Source organism: Polypterus senegalus, chromosome 16, assembly GCF_016835505.1.
Source record: "Polypterus senegalus isolate Bchr_013 chromosome 16, ASM1683550v1, whole genome shotgun sequence".
NCBI classification, from domain to species: Eukaryota; Metazoa; Chordata; class Cladistia; order Polypteriformes; family Polypteridae; genus Polypterus; species Polypterus senegalus.
This window is the reverse complement of record NC_053169.1, coordinates 95,963,389-95,986,883: the sequence shown is the minus strand read 5'-3', so window position 1 is coordinate 95,986,883 and position 23,495 is coordinate 95,963,389. Positions and strand designations below refer to the sequence as shown.

General features: G+C 41.5%; 1 protein-coding gene across 4 annotated transcripts in view; it reads left to right on the top strand.

The window, feature by feature from the left end:
- Positions 1-14,360: 14,360 nt before the first annotated feature.
- ahi1 (Abelson helper integration site 1) overlaps positions 14,361-23,495 on the top strand; it is a 224,629-nt gene continuing 215,494 nt past the window's right edge. For 3 of the 4 annotated variants that reach the window (XM_039738538.1, XM_039738536.1, XM_039738539.1), the window contains exons 1-2: positions 14,361-14,497; positions 20,695-20,784. In XM_039738538.1, coding sequence (XP_039594472.1) covers positions 20,775-20,784 — 10 coding nt within the window. In that variant the 5' untranslated portion in view covers positions 14,361-14,497; positions 20,695-20,774. The remainder of the gene's footprint in view (positions 14,498-20,694; positions 20,785-23,495) is intronic. The other variant, XM_039738537.1, reaches the window with a different exon arrangement.

Sequence of the window (23,495 nt, the reverse complement as noted above, 5' to 3'; positions counted from 1 at the left end):
CACTCATTAGGAACGTGAGTGGTAGACAGTATTCGTCCTATAAGGAATGCAGCACTTAGGACTTGGTGAAGGTACAGCATGCAATGCCTCAGGAGTACACAAATAAAGCAGATGATATAAAGAAGCCAGGTGATGCACTTCTGAATCATTCAAGCTCTGGTTGATTAATAGGGAGTCACATTGTCTCTCCTAGAGATCTTGGTGGAAACACTCACGTGTTTCAGAGCTCATCGTTTCCCATGTTGGCGTATTTAGAACTGTTTTGCTGGCTTCACGCGTGCTTCGCAATTACGTCTTGGACTCTGCATTATTTATATTATAGATGTAAATTGTATCATCATTCATGTCTGTTATTTTGCCGTTGCCATGGGGTTATTGTGTAATGTTGAATATCCTGTATTATTCTTGTCGCTTATTCATCTACTAATAATTTCACTGGAGTGAGGGGTTGTTTTGTCTTCCATACCAGGAGTCTTTGATATGGTCAGGTTAAGTGTTTGCATTTACTCCACTCTTTAGTTCACATGTGCTGTCCTATTAGCTCTGTCAGTAAAACAAGAAAAGGTTTCATCTAGCAGTGAGATGTTGTCATCTGGTCCAAGAATGTGAGATGATGGTTCAGAAACTTTATATAGTGCTGGCTTTAGAACTGTCTCTGCTTCTGCCTAAATATGACCATAATTTATCAGACATTTCAGAAGTACTCCTAGGAATTGCACAGGGGTACCCGTGATGTTCTGATTGCATCGAATCAATGAAATGGGATACCAGTGATGTTATGAGCATGTCAAAGGAATAAGAAGGGGGGTCCCAGTGATATTATGATCACATCAAAACAATAAGTGGGGTACCAGTCATGTTCTGATCAGGATGAAGCAATAAGATGGGGGTCCCTATGACGTTCAGATTTCATTAAATCAATAAAATGGGGGGTCGCAGTGATGTTCCAATCACACTGAAGTAATACGACTGGGGTCCCCGGGTATTCTGATTGCATCGCAGCAATAAGGAGGGTGTCCTCCGTGAAGTCCCCATCGTGTTGAAGCAATATATTGTCCCAGTGAAGTTTTGATTGGGTTAAAGCATGTAGCTCGTGAAGTTTAAAAAAAAACAGACATATTTCCACAAGTGAAATAGTGAGTGTCGAGGGAAGTGGGAAGCAGAGGATTGAGACGTGAAGTTCTGGTTATCGAAAATCTAGAAATGCTGGTACAATACTATTTTAAAGGTTTTTGTTTTGGTGTTTTTCCAGTACCGGTATACCGTGCAACTGTAAGTCACGTCTCAAACACATTTATTTAGGGTACCAGAAGGAACACTCATGTACAGCTGGGAAAATTTGTTAACTGGGATCAAGCTTATGAATTGATGATGCCCCTCTCGTCTGGACTTTCAGGGGGCATTCATGAGCAGCAGATGACTTCCAAATGATTCCAGAAGAAGATACCCCTTGGTGAATTTCAAGGATGAGTCCCAAGTTTTTATCAAATGGAAGACTGTATCAACATGGTAAGGATATCGAGCAGCCTGACAATGTTGACAAAGAACGTTAACAACTGAATGAGCTGTTGTACATGAACTCAGAAGGTAATGGATAACCAGGCAATTCAGATGAACCGTAAGATCTGGATTCAGCAGGAAGACTTGTTCTGATTTTATATAAGTCTCCCTCCATGAACTCAATGTACTTCTCCTTTCTTTGACAGATGGACTGCACCCAGGAGGAGCATATTAGCCAAAGCTTTGCTGCCATGAAAGCATTTTCATTTAGAGACCTTGGATGAAAAGTACGGTAGATGCCGGCAGCTGAGTTTTCCTGTCTGTCTGGTTTCTGTAAACCGTGCAGACAAAAGGAGTCATTTGGCTTTTGCACGAACTCGCGAATCTAAACAGCCAATGCTGGCGTGGCAATAAATCACAGTAAAGCGTAAATTGTTATCACAGCAAATTAAACGTTCAACAATCTCAAGAAGCTCACAAATCCCCTCGTTTACCCCAACTCTGATGGCTATGTCAAATCTTTCAAAAAACAAGAAATAAAACACTGACCAAAAAAATAAGACTGTCAGAACAAGACCGTTGTGCGCTTTCACCGTACAACCACTGAAGATAGATTAGAGTCAAAAATGGACTCCTCTGTACAGAGCAGCAAATGCAAAGTTGGTGTCGTTGACTTCATGAAATAAAATGTACAGTTTACTCGAACAAATAATAAGAAAGAAATTAAATAGGCAATTTTTTTTAATAAGAAACAAACCTTCAGAAGGATTAAAGGGTCTTCAGATATTCTGACAAAAGACGGAAATGAAATGAGCCCTGGCAGGTACAAAGTGCTGGTAGTTATAAGTAACCCCATTATACACCTACGGGAGCTGAAAAATATTCAAGTCTATTTTTTAAACTGAAAGGTGCTATATTGCCAATTTGCATTTTTAAAAAACATAGTGTAAATATAAATATGAATATAAAGGACCACATATCCCAGCGGTCCCTGCAGAGTTGCTCTATTGGACGGGGATGCAGGGACTGCTGGGAAGAAGATCGTGCTAGTGGACGCTTTAAAGAGGGAACTGGCAAAACAAGCTGAAGCCTGATGTCTGAGGTCTGAATTCATCCATCTGTCTTTTAATAATAAAAATAACTAGTGGGCTTCAGCCCCTGCTCGCTTCACTTGCTAACCCCTTACCCCCCTGCCAGCGGCCGCCTCGCCAAAACCCCTGTTAAACGGTGATACAATGGGAAACAATTAACAGGTGTTTTTTTCACCTCCTCTTTGCTCGAGAAGCTTTTGGCTTGCTGCTGCTGCGTGCTGCGAGATCTGCATCTCGTGCGGAGCTTTGAACGTTCAAAAGCCTGTACAGCACCTGAAAATTCAATCTCTTTTCGCTGTTCCGTTATTTCCCCGAGTAATATTTTCAGATTGTTTGTGCTAATGCAATCTTTACTCTCATTTTTGGAGACTTTTGAATTTTCCTACTTCCATTATCTCTAACCTGCTCTGCCTGTGTATCACGGGACTTGCGTCTGAAGGTTGTAAGTATGACGTGACTTGTCTGTCTGACGGGAAGTGAAAGTGCCTCTCTTCAAAAGATCACGGGAAAAAGTCTTGTCTCATCGAAAGTTTTTTTTATAATAGAGAGATAATAATAAGCATAATAATAATAATAATTCTTTACATTTATATAGCGCTTTTTATAATACTCAAAGCGATTGCAGACTCCACACAGCAAGGACACGGGAAACGGACCCATGATCTCCTTACTGCGAGGCAGCAGCACTACCACTCTCCATCACACTCATTTGGATTCGACTACTGTTCTTGTCTGGATGTACGGTCTGTCTTGTGTCTGCCAGTTGTGTGATTATTGATCGGATTGGTCTCATCTTCATCAAAGGAAACGCTCCCAATCTCATCACTCCTCACAGCATTGGGATACCGGGAAGACAAACTTTACATTGCTTACAGCGAACCGTTTACAGGATTTGTCCCTCTTTCTCATCCATCATCATCTGTTGCTGCTACACTTGGACTGTGTTTTGAACTTTGTCATTGGTGTTTATCATTATGGCTTGCTCTTGTAGAGTCATGTTATTATTCGTTATCATCGTAGGGTGAGTTAGCTGTTTATTTGTTGCTTATATTTCCATTCCATTAAATATATTGATTTAATCTGCAGTTTAACTGTGTTTCTGTGGGTGAGTGTGTGCAAATCGGGCCAAGGCTGGATGCGTTCCTGTGGTCCACACAATAAAAAAAAAATAAATCACCATCCCTTCAACGGTGTGAATCTCAGCATCTCTATGACCTCTACAATAGAATGCAAAGAAATAATACCTTACTCAAAACCTGCTTAATACAATTTAGGGCTTTGGGTCCTACAACTTAATCCAGAAATGCAGGAAACAACATTAGATAATGCACTGGTCCATCATTTATAGAATTTAATCAGGTTTGCAGATGCTACAGTGGGTTTAGAAAGTCTTCAGATCCCTTCACATTCTGTACACTATGTTAGGTTGTACAGTTCATTTTCAATTAATCCATTGGCCATTTTGCCCATAAATCTACACGAAATAACCCAGGATAACAAAGGGAAAACAAAGTTGGACAGTACGGTGTGTGCGACTCATTTAATGAAACACAAATAGACAGACATGCTAATCAACAGTAGAACCCTTCAGCTTTTACTTGTGCTACATTCCATTTGAAATAGGAAGTTGGAATTTCTGAGCTCCTAGTTGGAATTTTCAACTGGTTGCATTTCCCACTTGGAAACTTTCAGCTTGCCTGTTAAGCCTGAATTTGTCAAACTGCAGATGATAAGATCAATCAAAAATGGCGACGTACACCACCAACTAGAATGACAGCTGTAGTATTATAAGTTAATTAGCACTTTTGTCTATTTGTGTCTCATTAAATCAGTTGTACACACAGTACTGTCCAACCTTTATCTGTGGACATGTTACTACCGTGTTTGAGAGAGAGAGAGAGAGGTCAGGAGCCGCACTGATACAGCGCATTGCCGCACCCACCACATGACGAACCAACTCAGGATCCCAGATTAGGACTTGAGTGTAAGCCATGCAACGGGTGACACCTCAGCACCACACAAGTTCAGATGGAATGGAACCAGTGTGAGGTTTTTTATGGTGGCCAGGTTTTTCCCTGCAGGTTGGAGGGCCCACATGCAGGGGTGGATGCAGATAAACGTCATACCAAGGACAGAGCAATTGCAGGTTAAGGGCCCTGCTCAAGAAATATCGCATATTGAGTTTTATTCTGATGGAGCAAGCACAATAAATGTTTTTCAGGATGCCTCCATATCGGTTTTCTAAATGTTTTGCTGGAATGCAATCAACTCCTGTGTGACGTCATGCTGACTTTCCGAGGTAAATGGAACCTAACATAAAGTTTCTGGTGTATGTCGCCATTTTGGATTGATGTCATCATCTGAAGTTGGAGAAACACAGACTTGAGAGACCAGCCGCGAGTTTCCGAGTAGGAAATACAACTTGTGGAGGCGTTTCGGTTAAAAATTACTAAGAACTCAGAATTTTTGACATCCCGGTTTGAATACAATGCAGCATAATGCCACATGTCGTCTCACAAACATGGTGGTTTTTGTTATTGGTGGCACAGATGACTCGAGCAGAAACGTACCAATGTGCACATGCATACCGCTTCAGAGGAAAGATGCATTCACATTACAGTTAGGTACAGGTCACTCGTACTTATGAATGTAAACTGTCAAGATGGCTAAATCGGATCTGAGCAAAAAAAAATCACAACTGAGCCATTAGGCTTGTAATGTGAATCTGGCATCATTTCACCCCAACCAGTTTCTTAATTAGAAGCCAATTCTTGCTGTTAATTTAACCCGTTACTAAAGTCCACAGTATCTTGGTGCTCTTGTTCTGCCACAGCAGACATTTTCCATACCAGTTGATTGTCTTTTTTATAAGAACATCATCAAGATGTTTTGTGGACCCGAGCAGATCAACATTACTGACACCTTCACCTGTCTTTATTTTATATTACGGACTCAGGTTGCTGGTCATTTGCTGGCTTCTTTTATTTCTCATTATTGTTTGGTTGCTAAAATAAACAAATTAAGGGGTCTGAATCTTAAATAGCAAGTCAAGTAAAATGAAGGCAACAGACGTTAATTAGCAGTATAAAAACTGGAATGAAAACCTGCAGCCAGAGTAGCACTCCGGGACCAGAGTTAGAGACCCCTGGTAACAGGGGGTCCTCTTGTCTTCCAGAGAAAGATGTTTGTTCGAGCACTTGGGTATAAATGACAAAAGTGGTTGGAGATTTTTCAGGTGAGCGAGACCCTCAACACAGACAAGACGAAGGAGATGATAGTGGACATGAGGAAGAAGGAGAGACGTCACCGACCACTGTTCATCTGAGGGCTTGAAGTGGAGTGGGTGAGCAGCATTAAATACCTGGATGTCTACATCAGTGAGGACCTCACTTGGACACTTTACACCACACGGCTGGTCAAGAGGGCTCAACAGCGGCTGTACTTTCTGAGGAGGCTGAGGAAGTTTGGTATGTCGACTAAGTTCCTCGGAAACTTTTACAGCTGCACTGTTGAGAGCATCTTGACCAGCTGCATCACCGTGTGGTACGGCAACACTACTGCTGTGGACAGCAAATGCCTGCAGAGAGTGATCAAGACTGCTGAGAAGATCACCAGGACCCCACTGCCCTCTCTGAAGAGCATCTACAACTGCAGAGTCCGCAGGAGAGCCACCTCGACTCACCTCCAACACGAACTGTTCACACTTCTACCCTCAGGCAGGAGGTACAGACGTATGAAATGCAAGACTTCCAGGCTAAAGAACTCTTTCTTTCCCAAGGACATTAGACTCTTAATAACTGACTGGAGTTTGTAACTGTGGTCCACCTCATTCTGTCGACCTCACACAACTATATTGGACATGTCCATCACACACCTACCTGCACAATTACACTTTATAGGCCTACTTCTGTTTTTATACTTTATGCTGCTTTTGTTACTTATTATCTATCTGCTACTTATTATTTGTTTATCTTTGAAAAGAGTTCGCGACACGTGTTTCGCCCTTACTTGGGCTCATCAGGCGTACACACTCCACTGCACCCCTCGCGGGGATCAAACCTCGGATATCAGCGTCAGAGACAAAGTCCCTTTACGCTGCGCCACGGCGTGTGGTTCGTTTATTTGACAGTCTGGCGATCGGAGTAATTACATTCATAGCATCCGTAGTCTGAGTCTCGATCTGGTTGTATGGGTGGTTACCTACCAGGTAACGCATGTGGTTGGTCTGCCGGTCGGCAAACATCCGGCACAGGCCCTCTCAGTTGCTAGATGATCGAGATGCTGCCAGGTCTGGGAGTTGCAGGTTGTCTTGCAGGTTGTCTTGCATAATCTGACCAAAACAGTTCTTTGCTACCCCCATGTGGCTACAGCATTTATTACAAGTTTGGCATATTTGATTTCTGTATGAAATATCAATGAAACTACGAAGCAAATGACGCCTGCCAGCACTCCATATGATTAAAAGAGAAATACAAAAGGTACTGCTAAGGTGTATTTGGAATAGAAAGCAGCTATTCTCATCATTTGGCTAGCCAATCAAGCACTACGAGTGCATCAGTGAGGTGTGAAAGGAGTAACAATACGAGCTTAGCCCATTTTTAATAGAGGATATAACTGGGGGAGATGACGCCGTGCATCTAAAATGTCTAGCTTTCTCTTCAGTTTGGATTGGTGAGCTCCAATGACCCTCTGACTCCTCTGGAGATAAAACATTTAATCGCTGATAAACCCACGGGAACATCTTAAGACAACCGTACTCTACGTCTTCAGTTACTTGTTTATAAGAGCAAACGCAGCAAGTTAGTATATTCTTTCTTTTGTACCCCAATTTTCTTGTCTTAATATCTCCACTGTGGGTACTGGGAGGGCTATAGTTTCAAAAGAACAGATTTCTATAGATATGGGCCCCCTATTGGATATACGTGTCCTTCCAAAGCTTCATCTCATCTCGCTTTTCTCCTGATTTTGGTTTATCTTCCTAATACTTTAACACAGATGAGCTACGTAAATTTTCATCTTGCTATATAATTTCCCAACAATTATGGCTAGACATACTGTCCTAGGAATGTTTAAATGATGTTGGCATGGCAGCTGGGGGAGAGAACTCATTTCAGGAGGGCATGTCTGGTGTCACTCACCATATCCTCTGTCATACACAGCCACACTGAGAGAGCATTTGCATTCCTTCACCCCACCCCTGTGTCATACTAAGAAGTTCTAGTTTTTGCCATGGGGCAGTGCCAGGCTCCTCAGGACTTGTCACAAAGGAATACAACAGATGAAAGCCTGGCCTCCCCTTTGAAAACTGACTGCAGTCTCCATGGTCCCCCTCAAAGCCGCAGTTAGAATCTTCTTAAAAAAGTGCTCAGTCAGCCAAATCTGAGTTTGTTACGTCGCTCTCCCCCGTCACTTTGGTGACAAAGCCTTACAATAGTTTTCCACATCAATCTGGATACCATTTCTAAATGGTGTCCAGATTGGCATACAGTGCCTTCACTAAATCACAGGTGTAGCATGGCTATAGTTTCAAGCAATTGGCATGCCATTTGATTAGTGGGCATGATACTGGATGCCAGGCATTTGGTCCTGGGATACACTTAGCAAAGTTGAACAGATTCGTGTGGGAAAACGTCTTTTCTTTTTTCCTTATTGGCCATTTTTCTCTTTCTTTTGATGTGTGTTTTCTTAGTTTAATTTAGCAGGCATTCTCTGCAGTTTGCTTTCAGAAATCTAGCCCCAGTAGTTCACAATACCCATTGATGAAGATCTCTAATGTAAGTTTGAGACCACCTGCCTTCCATAGCTGTTCATAGGCCACACTCTTCTTTGGGTACAACGGCTTGGCCTCCAAAACTTGTTGTCCAGGGTTTGTGCTGTTGCTTTGTGCCTTACCCTCACCAGAGCGATTCCTGCTACTGTGCTGTTTCTTACTAAACAATCATCCATCTGTGCACTTATCTCTATATATTACACTAGCTGTGTTACCCGTCTATGGCTGAGACATTTTGTAAGACAATGGGCCTCAATTATAGTGAGTGTATCAGAAGTCCTGTGTTAACCATCACCTCTACAACTGAAGTGCACAGTCCAATCGGCCAGGCGACAGCAGCATTCACTTTGTTAAAGTGGTGCCTAACATCTCCATCAAGACCAAAACTGGTCTTTGATCCAGCCGATCATTCTATATGGACCTGAAACGTGGACTATGCTCAAGTCTTCCAAATGCGTTGCCTTTGTCAGAGCCTGAGCGTCACTCCTTGAGATCAACTTTGAGACGAGATCGTACTGAAGAGGTGTGACAGTCAACTGATGGTAGACGTGGACATCCAACGCAGGCGACTACGCTGGTTTGGACACGTCTACCGAATGGACCTGAACTTGGCGCCATACAAATTGCTAAGGCGAAAATGACCACTGAATTGGAAGGCACAAAGAGCAGCACCAAAAAAGAACTTGCGTGAAACAAATCGAGGAGGATTTGTAAGCCTCTAGGACGCCAAAGCCATCGTCTTGGGATGCCCAGCGTGGAAAAACGTCACTAGTGAAATTCAAACCCTTGCAGCACCCAAAGCAGTGTGCGGTCTACAGTGGAAACCCTGCCAAATCACCAACTAGGGAAAAGGAAGAAGAAGAAATGTAATTAACTAAGTGCTTTTCGGTATGCAATATTTGTAGATTTAACAGCCATAAAGCCCCAACTGAAATGTTCAGGCTGCACATGCACACATCTGAGCAAATATATGGCAACCACACAGTAGGGTTCAAAGGCCTACCCAGATAACTCAAGAACAGGCTAATAGCGCAAAGCACAAGAAAAATCTCACATAGCTAAAAGAAAAAAAGGAAATGTTTTTCAAGGCAAGAAATTGAACTTAATATGAAAACTCAATATGACATATAAGTTGAGTTTACTACAAACATTTGCACAATTATTGAGATGAGTTTACTGTACTCCTGATTTAACACGTGCACAACTGCTAATTTATTTAGGCAATCTATGGATGGAGACCACCAATGAGTTACATATAATGGAAATCGTCTTTGGGGCTACAGAACCAAATATGCATATGTGTGCGGTAACACATGTAAATTGAGGTTAGTGGCATTTCAAATAAGAATAACAAAATCAATGTGGTGCTACAGACCAGATAGTTCACTCCCTCATCGATGAGCATCTCACCACCATGAAGTTCAAACAGAAACCGTGACACTCAATTGCAACGAACTGTGCAAAAATCGAGCCTGCTGGACTCACTCAGACTATCACACAGTTAGCGTGCACAAAGATTTATCTGTTCCATAAGCCAAATAGAGAAAATGCATTTTTTTATTGTGAGTGTTGCTCAATAACAAAATGAATTTGACTAATTTATTAACATGGCACTCTGATTTTACATAGGCTGTTCAGGATGAGGAGCATGCACTGGTATACAGCATGTTGCCACACCCACTATACCCTGACACCTCAGGATCCTGGTTGGCGACCCACCAGGCAGACACGCGGTCCAGACCCACCCTCCACAAATGACTGCCTATCTGCCACAGCCAGGTGTTACATGGGCGTCCCCTTGGGATGGTTCAGCCACTCGGGTCCTTAACATTGAGGATCCTCCAAGCCGGACACATGGCCGTAGTGCCACAACTGATGCCCCCTCACCATGCACGTCATGTGCATCATTTGGGACTCCATGAGCAACTGCTCAATCGACACAAAGTCAAACCTGAGGTACCTAAGGATTCTATGAAGAGCTACAGTACCAAGTCCAGTCTTTGTCTTAAGTCAATGGATACCATCCATGTCTCGCAACCATATAGCAAAACAGGAGCACCAGAACTCTAAAGACTTGGACCTTTGTCCTTTTGCAGAGATATCAGGAGCGCCACACACCCCTTTCTAGTGACCTCATGACCCCCATGCCTTCCCAATCCGTCTACTGACTTCATACGAAGAGTCACCAGAGATGTAAATATTGCTGCCGAGGTAAGTAAACCTCTCGATGAAGTCGATACTCTCTCCACAGACAGGCACACTGCTGATGGCCGTGCCCGAGAGGTCATTAAAGGCCTGGCTGTTTGGTTTTTATCAGGACACTCGCAAGCCCTGACACTCAGACTCCTCACTCAGTCTCTCGAGAGCCCCGATCAGAGCCTCCATTGACTCCGCGAAGATCACAGCATCGTCAGTAAAGTCAAGATCTGTGAATCTTTCTTCACCAACAGATGAACCTCACTGTGGCAGACAATGTGTTAATTTTTGCACATCAGTGCCATAAGCTGGGGGGTGAGGGCAGTGCCCCACTTGCCCTTAATAATAATAATAATAATAATGCATTTTATTTATATAGCGCCTTTCCCATGCTAAAGGCACTTCACAGAGTTTAAGAAAGAACGGCAGGGTATACAGTATAAACCAGATAAATAAATGAAGAAGAGTAAGATAGTAAATTCAAAGAAAAAAGCCTAACAGACAACATAATTGATGGTCTAGCACACATACATACAGGTTACATGAAGACGTCACTGCTACAATTAGTTGTGGTTGAGTAATATGGTGCGGGCATCTTTCTTGCCATCTTGTTTATAATAAATGTCAGATCTATGGTGTGTAGCAGTAGGGGGCGCTATCACTCCCTTGAACCCTCAGGTACCAAGCCAAACACCAGGTAAAAAGTCAATAATTATTATTTATTATAATAATAAAGTGCACCAAGCACCACCACTCCACTATACTCAATACACAATAATTAATCACCAATCCTCCGACTCCCAGATGCGTTGCCCTCCTACCACCCAGCTCAGCTCGCCGTCTGGGAGCTCCCACAGTCCTTTTATATCTTCTGACCCGGAAGTGAATCTGCCATACAGTCCATGAGGTTCCCTATCACTTCCAGGTCAGCTACAAAGTCTTTTCCTTCACCCCGGAGGCACGTCATTCCTTTTGATCACATGTCCAAGACGTACTTCCGGGTTATAGGGCACATAGCACTCCCCAAGTCTCCCTAGAGCGGCTCCTGGTGGCTCCCATGGTATCCAGCAGGGCTGTTTATAGAAAATACAAAGTCCATGAGGCCCTGCTGGAATTCGGGGAACCTCTATGCCACTGGGAGGGCTCCATCTGGCGGCTTGGAGGTGTGGTCCGGAATATATGGCTCCTTCACAGGTGCCAACTCACTAGCCCCTTCCATCCTTTGTCTCTGACCACTCAAAACAAGCAAATGAAAAATATAACTACAAATCTCATAAATAAAAAAAATCTGAGTTAGAAAAATTCAACTATTTAATTGTATTGTTTTGCTGTGGGGCTGGCATAACTACGACGACTGCTTCAATTAAAGTTTTGAGCCTTGATTGCTGAGTGCCCTTTTTTATTACACTTGAACCCTGTTATATTCTACCATAATGAACTTAAGAATCAGTGGAGAAAGAATCTCTCGAAACACCAGGATATATGAATGTTGGCCTAGGGGGAAACTGGTACATAAAAAGGTTAAACTGGGCAGAAGAACACAGATATTGAACAGAATGACTGGAAAAGTGTATAATGGTCAACATCTCAGGGTTGGGTTTTGGCTGTTGTAGTCGACACTGGGATTTGGTGTGTATTTAAGTAAGAACCCATCTGAGGACATGTATGGCATTTGTTTCTCACTCTACAGACTCTGATGTTCTTATCCTCTTATGCATCTGTCTGTCTCAGCCTTACCCCTCTTTTTCTGTACTGGTTAGATTCAGTGTGCCCTCTTCTCTCAACGCAGTGATAAGCACCTTTGTACGAAGTGTTCAGTTTTTTACCAATCTGTCACTGGGAATAACCTTCATTCTGCAAAAAAAAAAAAAAATGCTTCTTGTCATTTTGAACCCAGCACCGAACTTTAGGAATTCCAGTGGCATGCAACTCAAATGAGCAGAAACAGCAGGTTCCTCTAATAACCAATTAGCATTTAAACCGACTAATTAAAGTGAAGAGAAGGGAGCTGACCATTAGAACAGTGAAGGAATGGCTGCTGAAAACGGGACTTTGCAGTCCTATGTGAACAGTAAATTAAACATCAGTCATTTCAAGCAGTAACAACTATTACAAATACTAGTAAGGTCTTGTGTGTATTTTTAAATGGGAGCTAACCATTAAACACTGCAGGAATTGGGGCTTTGCTTTTTTAATATTCACCTAGGACTGCGGTCATTTTAAGCAGCAATAATCCTTTGAAACACGTCTTTTTTAATATTTCTATTGATTTTAATTAGAAACAGATAACATTCCATACTGTCAAGTCACATTTAACAAATCAAAGCAACATTCGACCTCCACCCAAGAGAAAGAGAGAGGAGCCTGTATTTTTAAATCAATTTAGTAGCACCTTCATAAAAAAGGTATCAAAATCTATCAAAACATGCAAACTTATTAGTGCATTCAAACTTTTGGCTGGTACTGTATGCTCATATTGTTTTGTTATTATTTATTTATTGCCACATTTCAGAATGCATTGATTTATTTGCATATTTATTCATTAGTTTATTTTCCTCAACAACAAAAAAGAAGGCTGCAGATTTACTAAAACAGGGGTACGCGGATACAAAGCATGCAGGAACAGTTGAAGTTTTATTGCTATTTTGTTGGTGTAAATGATCCAATCTCACTAAAACACAGGTGTTGAACTCCAGGCCTGGAGGGCCGCAGTGGCTGCAGGTTTTCATTCTAACCATCTTCTTCATTAGTGACCAGTTTTTGCTGCCAATTAACTTCTTTTGCTTTAGTTTTAATTAACTTGACTCAGGCCCCTTAGTTGTCTCTTTTTTTAATCAGCAGCCAAGCAATAATGTGACACAAAACGAGCTGCCACATGACCAGCTCACCTGTGCTGCTCATACAATATCTGAACATAAAGAAAAGTGAAGGTCTCCGTAAGGTTGATCTCTCAGGTCACCAAAACATTTTGACGAACAGAAAAATCAACAGTTTTGGAAGTGTCTGCTGTGGCAGAATGAGAGCAGCAACAGACCACAGAATTAAATAACGGAGTTAATTAATTAACAGCAAGAATCAGCTTCTCATTAATAGATTGGTTGGAGTTTGAAATCCCAGTTTAGCTACTCATCTGCTAGCTCGTTTCACGTCTCATTTCTGTTTGGCTGCCATTTCATGAAGAAACGAATCAATTCAGATGACTGGATCTTTAAAAACTCGTCTATTAAAATGAAGGGAAAAGGAATTCATTAGCCGTGAAAACTGGTCAACGATTAGGAAAAGGTTCGGAATGAAAACCTGCAGCCACTGCGGCCCTCCAGGTCTGGAGTTTGACATCCCTGCACTAAAACGTCATTTTGACGCTCATCTTAATTAACCTCCCGTCGCGGATTATTAGTAGGGCTGGAATTAACGGGCATTGGTGTACATTAACACTTTGATCCATTTATCTGGCATATACGATTCGTGGAACGGCGGGCTGCACATGTACAGGACGCTGCTGTTGCAGTGTCGCTAAGCTTACGATTCAATCGAAACACCTGCGCATTCTTCCAACTACCGTGCCCTTCAGAAAATGTTGGCCTTGTCCAACGTCTTTCACTCCTCTGTCATTCTTTTTTTTTTAGCTAACATTAGTGCAGAGCACAACGATGCGTTACGACTGGCAACCGGCAGCTTTCATACAGCTGCGGTTGTCGAATTTCTTTCTACCCGCCTCTTCCTTGCCGGCTTCATATCGTGCGTCACTTCCGGTAAAAGCTCCCCTTTTTGATTGGCCAATAGGGAGTTTGACCGGGGTGGTGTCTGAGACGACGTTGTTGTTGTGGTGCTGCGCTGCCATCGTAACGAGCCGCCGCTGAGCGCTTTGGAAGACGCGAGTGGAGTTCGACTAAAGTGGACGGATTTGCACGGAAACGCTTGCCGAATTAGTCCAAAGTAGGTATGTGTAAGGTGTGCTCCAGGCACGAAGCTTTTGCAGTATTTGACACTATTGTAGTGCGATATATGGGTCTGCTTACATAGCTAGTAGATGCAGAACATTTGCATGGGTCGGTGTGAATGGCGCTATATACTAATACATCCATATTACGCTGCAGTGGGGGTAACGTGATGTACAGGGACCTAGAAATTCATGCTCTGCGCGTCATAACAAATTGCACAGCTGTGGCACACTTTGAGTAGGCGCCTCTGCTTTGATTCGTACTCGTTCGTGACATTTATGAAGGTGTGAGACTCCTATAGACGTGTCATCTGCATGCAGACCTCACAAAAAGAAACGCCTGTGACTCTCGTACATAGCCATCTTTTAGAACTGATTATCACCAGGAGGCATTGGACGGAGCAGTGGCAGAGGGACACATGTGGCTGCCTCTTCACTCCAAAGACCGGCGGTTACATCCTCATGCTAAGTTTTGTCTGCTGAGGTTTTTGTCGGTCTTCGGCTTATCTCCAGTATTCAGAATACATGGCTTGCGTCCCGCAGTTGACTGGCAGCAGGTCCAGTGTTTGTTTCCGTTGACCACTGATTTCCAATCTCAGTCTGGGTGTACCCTTGTTGCCGCAAGTTTTTATTGCAGTCATTTTATCTCTAATTGACCTCATTCACAAATGCACTTTTTATTCTTCTCCTATTGTGTAGAAGTAGATCAGTGTTTCTCAAACTCGGTCCCGGGGACCCCCCGTGGCTGCAGGTTTTTGTTCCAACCAGATTCCTAATCAGTGACAACACCTGCTAGCCCTGATCTCATTTAATTAGCTGGTATAGCAGCATTTTAAGACATTTATAAATATTTCTGCTTTTGCTATACTGTAGATTTAAATGCTTAACTCGCTTTTGTTGATTTCATTATACTTTGCCCTTTCTCTCTGCAGTTTTCCCCCTTCGTTGTATCTTAATAATGACAAAAACAAGCATAGCAGACACCCAGGCAGACAACACTGAAGAATCAAAGGCTGCAACTTCTTTAGAGTCAGACCCACTAATTAGTAAATAATGGATTAATTAAACAATTAGAACACCTAGAAAAGTAGAATGAAAATCAAGATACAAATACTGTTAAAAAGAAAAAATACATTATTCCTATATAACTGCTTGGTACATTTTAATATTTTTTTTAGTAAACTTAGTTATCTAATTTCTATATTGTTCCCAAAACACAGAACCTGGTAAATAACACATCACTTAATTAGCCCAGGAGTTCAATTAAAAACAGAAGCTGGTTGGAACAAAAACCTGCAGCCACAGGGGGTCCCCAGGACCGAGTTTGGGAAACACTGGTGTAGATAGTAGTTTAAGATTTCCATTTCTGAGAAATGTAGGCATATTAGCAGTGTTTAGCCATGCGGAGTCAAGACATTGAAACATTTATTTTCCTATTAATAAGGCTTTTCTTGTGGCGTCTGCCCCCTTCATTGCATCCCAATATTGACAGTGAACCCCATGTGGGGTAGGGACAAGGGCATATAAGTGCTGAAACCAAGACTGCCGCTACATTAGTATCAGGCCCTCTAGCACAAGACTGGTTAGCCTTGACCCCGGAGGACCACAGTGGCTGCAGGTTTTCTTTCCTGCCGCTTTCTTAATTGGTGACCATTTATATATTGTTTACTGTTAACCGACGTCTTTCCCCTTCATTTTAATTGTCCTGTTTTTTTAAGACTCAGTCCTTTTCCTTAAATGGCAGCCAAACAAAAATAAGTTGTGAAGTGTGCCAACAGACGAGCAGCAATTCAGAGCCTCAAACTTGAACCAATTTCACTCCAACAAGTTTCTTAATGAGCAGCTGAATCTTGTTGTTAATGAAACTCAACTCTACTTCAATGTTAAAAGTGGAACTTCATCAGAGCTCTCTCAGCTCACAACCTGCCTTAGTGAAATTAAAACCTGGATGGAGCAGAACTCTTTAAAATTAAACTGCAACAAAACTGAACTTCTGCAAGTTAGGACTAAAGCGCAACTTAATAAAATGAGCTCCTTCCCTGTCTATCTTGGCGGTGATCTCATCAGACCTGCCTCTACTGCTAAGAACCTTGGTGTCATTTTTGATTCCTCCCTTTCTTATTCCGCCCACATAAATCACATTAAGAAACTTTCTTACTTTCACCTCTATAACATATCCCGTGTTCGCTCCTTCCTCTCCTTTTCTAATGCTGAGAAACTTGTCCCTGCGTTTATCACATCCCACATCGATTATTGTAATCCCCTACTGGCAGGTGCCCCTTCTGATCTTATATCAAAGCTCCAGCTTATTCAAACCTCGGCTGCGAGAGTCCTGACACGGACCAGCAGCGGCGAGCACATCACACCCATCCTGCTCTGTCTTCACTGGCTCCCTGTGTCTTACAGAATTGAATAAAAAAATCCTACTAATAAACTACAAAGCCTTAAATAACCTCACGCCAAACTACATCAGTGAACTTCTCCATCACTATGTGCCTGTTCCCCCACTAAGGTCCTCTGATTCTGGATATCTTGTTGTGCCCCCCACTAATCTACACTCCATGGGTGACAGCAGGGCCTTCAGCTGTATGGCGAGCGCCCAGACTCTGGAATGACCTACCGAAATCAATCAGGTCAGCTGACTCCATGAATTCTTTTAAAAAACAACTCAAAACTCATCTGTTCAGGAAGGCGTTTAGCTCTACTTGACTTAATGACCCTTCTCAGTTTACCTCCATGTCAAGATGCTCATGTCACCTGTGTGTGTGTGCGAGACCATCAATTCTGTTGTCTGTTAGGCTTTCTCTGAATTTACTGTCTTAATCTTCTTTATTTATTTATCTGGTTTGTGCAATGCTATACGCTGTATACCCTGCCGTTCTTTCTTATATTCTGTAAGTGCCTTGAGCATGGGAAAGGCGCTATATAAATAAAAGATATTATTATTATTATTATTAAACCTTTTATTTCATTCCATGGCTTGTTAGTGCTCTCATTTTGCCGCAATAGATATTTCTAAAACTTTTGATTTTCTTTTTCCAATAGGACTTTTAAAATGTTTTTTGGACTTTGATTTTCTTTATTTTCAAATAATGTATGATGGACACAAGTTAACTGGTCATGTGTTGACTTGTTTTGCATCTTGTTATTGTTTGGCTGCTAATTAAGGGGTCTGAGTCTGAAAGTAATGCATTGATTAAAATGAAGGTAAAAAGTTAATTAAGCTGGTCACTAATTTAAAAAGGATTAGAGTGAAAACCTGCAACCACTATGGCCCTCCAGGACTGGAGCGGGCTGCCCCTGGTCTTCTGTGATGATTAGGAAACAACCAGAATGCTTGCAATCCAAAGAAAACTCTTAATGATGAAAATCTTTAAAACCAAGATAAAGGTGCTAAATTATGTCAATGTAACACACATCATTTATATTAAATTTTCTGTTATTATCCCAATTAGGTTTGGCAGACTCAGTTTTTAAATTTGTTTCCTTTCCTCATTCAGTGTCATTTGCCCTGATGTCTACTTCATTCGTTAGAACATTAGAGAAGATGTGATGTGAATGAGGTATTCAGTCCTGTAGGCTTGTCCATACTATTTATGTGAATGCCCAAAATAAAATCAGGTTGAAACCTGAAGACCCCTAAAGTCCTACTCTTCACCACAATACTTGCTACTTTAGGCAAAGAGCTATCAACACATAGAATAAAGTAAATCTTTATAACATTTGTGCAACATGTGCCCTTAGCAAGTTTCCAACTGTGTCCCTGTGTTATTTTTGCAGAATTTACTTTAAAGTAACAGTCTAGATCCACTGTACTAATTCCTGTCATAATGTTAAATACTTCAGTCATGTCCCCCCCTTAATTTCTGTTTGCTAAAATGGAAAGTTTCAACTCCTTCAGTCTCTCCTCAGCTCATACAAGTTAATCCTGCAGTCAGCCTATTTCAGGGGTGATGAACTCCAGGCCTGGTGGGCCGCAGTGGCTGCAGGTTTTCATTCTAACCCTTTTCCTAATCGGTGACCAGTTTTCACTGCTAGTTATCTTTCCCCCATCACTTTAATAGCCCTGTTAGACGAGTTTAGCCCTCTGAATTGATTTCTTTCTTCATTAAATGACAGCCAAGCAGAAGTGAGATGTGAAACGAGCTAACAGATGACCAGTTAAACTGGGGCTTCAGACTCCAACCAATTTCACTTCAATCTCTTTCTCAATGAGAAGCCAGTTCTTGCTGTTAGTTAAACCTGTTATTTAATTTCATGGCTTGTTGCTGCCCTCATTCTGCCACAGCACACATTTCTGTTCTTTCTAAAGACGGGGTGGCGAACTCCTGGCCTCGAGTGCCACAGTGGCTACAGGTTTTCATTCTTACTATCTTCTTAATTAGTGACCAGTTTTTGCTGCTGATGACTTCTTTTAATTAACTTGACTCGGGCCCCATAGTTGTTTTGTTTTCTTTAATTAGCAGCCAAACAATAATGAGACACAAATCAAGCCACCACATGACCAGCTTCCCTGTGCCCATCACACAATATCTGAAATTAAGGAGAGGTGATGGTCTTGGTAAGGCTGATCTCTCAGGTCACTAAAACATTTTGATGGTGCTCTTAGAAAGAAGAGAAAAACAACAGTTTTCGAAATGTGTGCTGTGGCAGAATGAGAGCAGCAGCAAGCCAAGGAATAACAGGTTTAATTAACAGCAAGAACTGGCTTCTCATTGAGAAAGTGATTGGAGTGAAATTGGTTGGAGTTTGAAGCCCCAGTTTAACTGGTCATCTGTTAGCTCGTTTCACATCTCATTTCTGCTTGGCTGTCATTTAATGAAGAAAGAAATCAATTCAGAGGACTGAACTCTTCTAAAAGGGCAATTAAAGTGATGGGGTAAAAGTTAATTAGCAGTGAAAACGGGTCACTGATTAGGAAAAGGGTTAGAATGAAAACCTGTAGCCACTGCGGCACTAACCCTAACCCTGGAGTTCGCCACCCCTGGCCTAGTTGCTGTTCTCCAGACTTTCTCTAGAACTGCTGTGTCTACTTTTGTAATATGGAGACCTAAACTGAGCACATTACTCCAGGTGAGGACTCACTGGTGTGTGATATAACTTAAGAATAACACATCACCTCAGCACACCTTATAACCTGATACTCTATTAATGTTCCTGATCACTTTTGTACATTGTCTGAATGTAGATAGTAATGAGTCACTACGACTCCTAAGTGCTCCTCACCAGGTGTAGTTTTAAGTTTCAGACCTCCTATTGTGTATTCAGATCTATCATTTTTACTTCCTACATGTAATATGTTTACTTCCATTATGTTTCATCTGCTGCAAAGCTGTCCAAGCATATAGGCTATCCAAATCCCTCTGTAACGGTTTTGCCGATTCTACATTATCTGCCTTTCCACCTACAGTAGTTTGGTATCCTCTGCAGATTTAACCAGCATCTTATTCATATTCCTATCCAGATCATTTATGCGTATCAAATAGAGCAGCAGCCTCAGCACGGACTCTTGAGGGACACCACTTTTAACCTCATATTTCATTCACCATAACATTTTGTTTCCTATATTTGAGTCAATTATTTACCTCCTTACACACTATGTCCTGAAGTTCCACTTCTTTTAGTTTGATCATTAATCAGCAACATGAAATCAGTCATATAAATAAATAAAACGTTAATCTGATGCATATTTGGGATGTAGAGGGAAGACCCGTGCAATTACAGGAGAGCATTTAAACTCTCTAAACAGGTGGTAACTGTGCTAAGTTTTAGAGAAGCCACAGTATTAACTGCTTAGTGTAAAAAAAATAAAAAAAGACATAAATAGATAAATAAATTAAAACTGAATTCAAAACTTCACTAAAAAAAAAAAAAAGAACTCCCAGGTAAAGTCTTCTTTTGTGATAGACAAGTGAAGCAATCTTAGATATTGTCTGTTTTTGAACCTTTTACTTCAACTAAGTACATGTTGGGGGGGAAACGTGTCTAAATATTGCTTTAGAGATCTTTCAACATTTGTTATCTCCAGCCTATCAACAATTTATATATGTGAATACCAAAGCATTTCTAATTTCTACAGTTTTCTTGATGCATTATTTGAAAAAAAAAATGCATAGATGGTTATGTCAATGACTGTGTGTTTTTTTCATTTTATACATTTGAAAAGTTTTCCTAACACTTTCTTTTTTTCTTTTTAGGAAAATCCGTGATGTCGATGTTGTAATACACGGACACACAACACCTCAGTTCAGTATGAACTTTACCTTCATAGTTGAAGATGCCAGCAGGTGAGTTTATCCAAAGGTCTTTACAAGTTTGTTTCACTGCTGATAAACAAATTAAAATAATTTTGGACAGAGTTTCAAACAGTCTTAAACAAGTACTCAAAAATTATACATTTTTGTTTTATGTATTACTCACCCCGTGCAGTTTGTAATGATGGCCAAGAGACATTCTTAATCTTTTGTTTTCATGTAGAATTGAGATAAGAGTTTCTGAGATTAAAGGCATCTATGCTGACAAACACCATTGTGTCGCATAAACCACCTGTCAAGTTGTTCAGTTGTATGTTCGCAACGTCCCAAACACACACGTTTGACCTAAAATATTGTTGGTTAAAACACTTCTGGAAAACACTTTTGTGTACTGTGTATGGAACACGGTCAGACATGAATGAGCATTTAAATTGAAAACTTGCCCTCTTTGCTACATTTTTTATTCATATCCCCAACTGGACTTTGGGATTATTTAGCTCCAGTCTGTGTAGCTGCATTGATGAGCTGACTATCTACTTGGTGAAGCATCACAGATGTGCACAAGTACGAGGCAGATTCTCTTCTTGTTTTCACTTGCTTTTTCTATTCTAGTTTTACATGTCTCTCAGTGCATGCTTTTTGTTTATCTTGTGAACCGCAAAATTAGCCAAGGAATGCATTTTTACTGGGCTGCACCCCTGACCAATGAATGAGATGGGAAGGAGGGTCCTTCAGTTCAAATCCTGAGTGTGTTCCATTTTCGTTCACAACAGTGGCTTTTGGAAATAGTTTATTTAGATAGATAGACAGATACTTTATTAATCCCAAGGGGAAATTCACATACTCCAGCCGCAGCATACTGATAAAGAACAATATTAAATTAAAGAGTGATAACAATGCAGGTGTAACAGACAATAACTTTGTATAATGTTAATGTTTACCCCCCCGGCTGGAATTGGAAGTGTCACATAGTGTGGGGTCTCCTCAGTCTGTCAGTGGAGCAGGACGGTGACAGCAGTCTGTCTGTCGCTGAAGCTGCTCCTCTGTCTGGAGATGATCCTGTTCAGTGATTCTCCATGATTGACAGGAGTCTGCTCAGCGCCCGTTGCTCTGCCATGGATGTCAAACTGTCCAGCTCCGGCTACAATACAGCCTGCCTTCCTCACCAGTTTGTCCAGGTGTGAGGCGTCCCTCTTCTTTATGCTGCCTCCCCAGCACACCACCACGTAGAAGAAGGCGCTCGCCACAACCGTCTGATAGAACATCTGCAGCATCTTATCGCAAATGTTGAAGGATGCCAGCCTTCTATGGAAGTATAGTCGGCTCTGTCCTCTCTTGCACAGAGCATCAGTATTGGCAGTCCAGTCCAATTTATCCTTCAGCTGCACTCCCAGGTATTTATAGGTCTGCACCCTCTGCACAGTCACTTCTGATGATCATGGGGTCCATGAGGGGCCTGGTCCTCCTAAAATCCTCCACCAGCTCCTTGGTTTTGCTGGTGTTAAAGTGTAGATGGTTTGAGTTGCACCATTTAACAAAGTCCTTGATTGGGTTCCTATACTCATCTTTCTGCCCACTCCTGAAGCAGCCCATGATAGCAGTGTTGTCAGTGAACTTTTGCACGTGGCAGGACTCCGAGTTGTATTGGAAGTCTGATGTATGTTGGCTGAACAGGAACGGAGAAAGTCTAGTCCCCTGCGGCGCTCCTGTGTCGCTGACCACCATGTCAGACATGCAGTTCCCGAGATGCACATACTGAGGTCTGTCTGTAAGATAGTCCACGATCCATGACACCAGGTGTGAATCTACTCCCATCTCTGTCAGCTTCTCCCTGAGGAGCAGAGATTAGATGGTGTTGGCATTTAATGGCATTTTGGTAAAAATACATGCGTTTAGGACATTGTGAGCATATGACTGGATGGTCCTGAGGAATTACATAAAGGGGGATCTTTGTAAATTGTGTGTCTATATTTCTTTATTGTTCCTTTTCTTTGTATAATATTTTAGAAAACCAGAACATTACTACAGCATTCTACTCATTCAAACATAATAATAACAGATATAACCATTTGCTTTGAAACTACCACAAAGAAAACAAAGGGAAAATAGAAATACAAAAATGCAACCTCCCATTGTCAAAATAAAGAGAGAGAACCAGGCAAAAAGAAAAACCCCATGTTTTTATGGTAAAACAAAAAACATAACATAAGAGAATCAATCACCGGCCTTATTCAAAAATAATATCAATAAATTCTTGCCATGTTTTAAAAAAGTGTTGGGCCTCTTCTTTAAGAGAGAGTTAGATTTTTTTCTTATTTGAGATAATACAGGACATTGCTTACTTACTGAGTTTATATAAGGTGGGTTAAGGTTCTTCCAATTGAGCAGGATATGCCTGTGTGCTAGTAGTGTGGTATTGGCTATTGGAATCTATTTCTTCCTGTGTACTTGAACCTCTTCCGGGAGTACATCAGATGTCACTGCTAATGGATTAGGAGCGATTGTAACACTGAGGCTGTCTGAGAAGTATGCAAAGATTTTTTTCTGCAGAATGACATTAATTTAGTGCATTCCCAAAATGTATGGTCTAGTGATCCTCGACCTAGATGATAGCACTCGCAGGTTGGATCTTGTCCTGAGTACATTTTAGACAATTTTAATAAATAAATTATGAGATAAATCCGATTGATTAAAGGCATTTAGCTGAATTATGGAATGCTTGGCACATGTAGAGTTACCGTGTA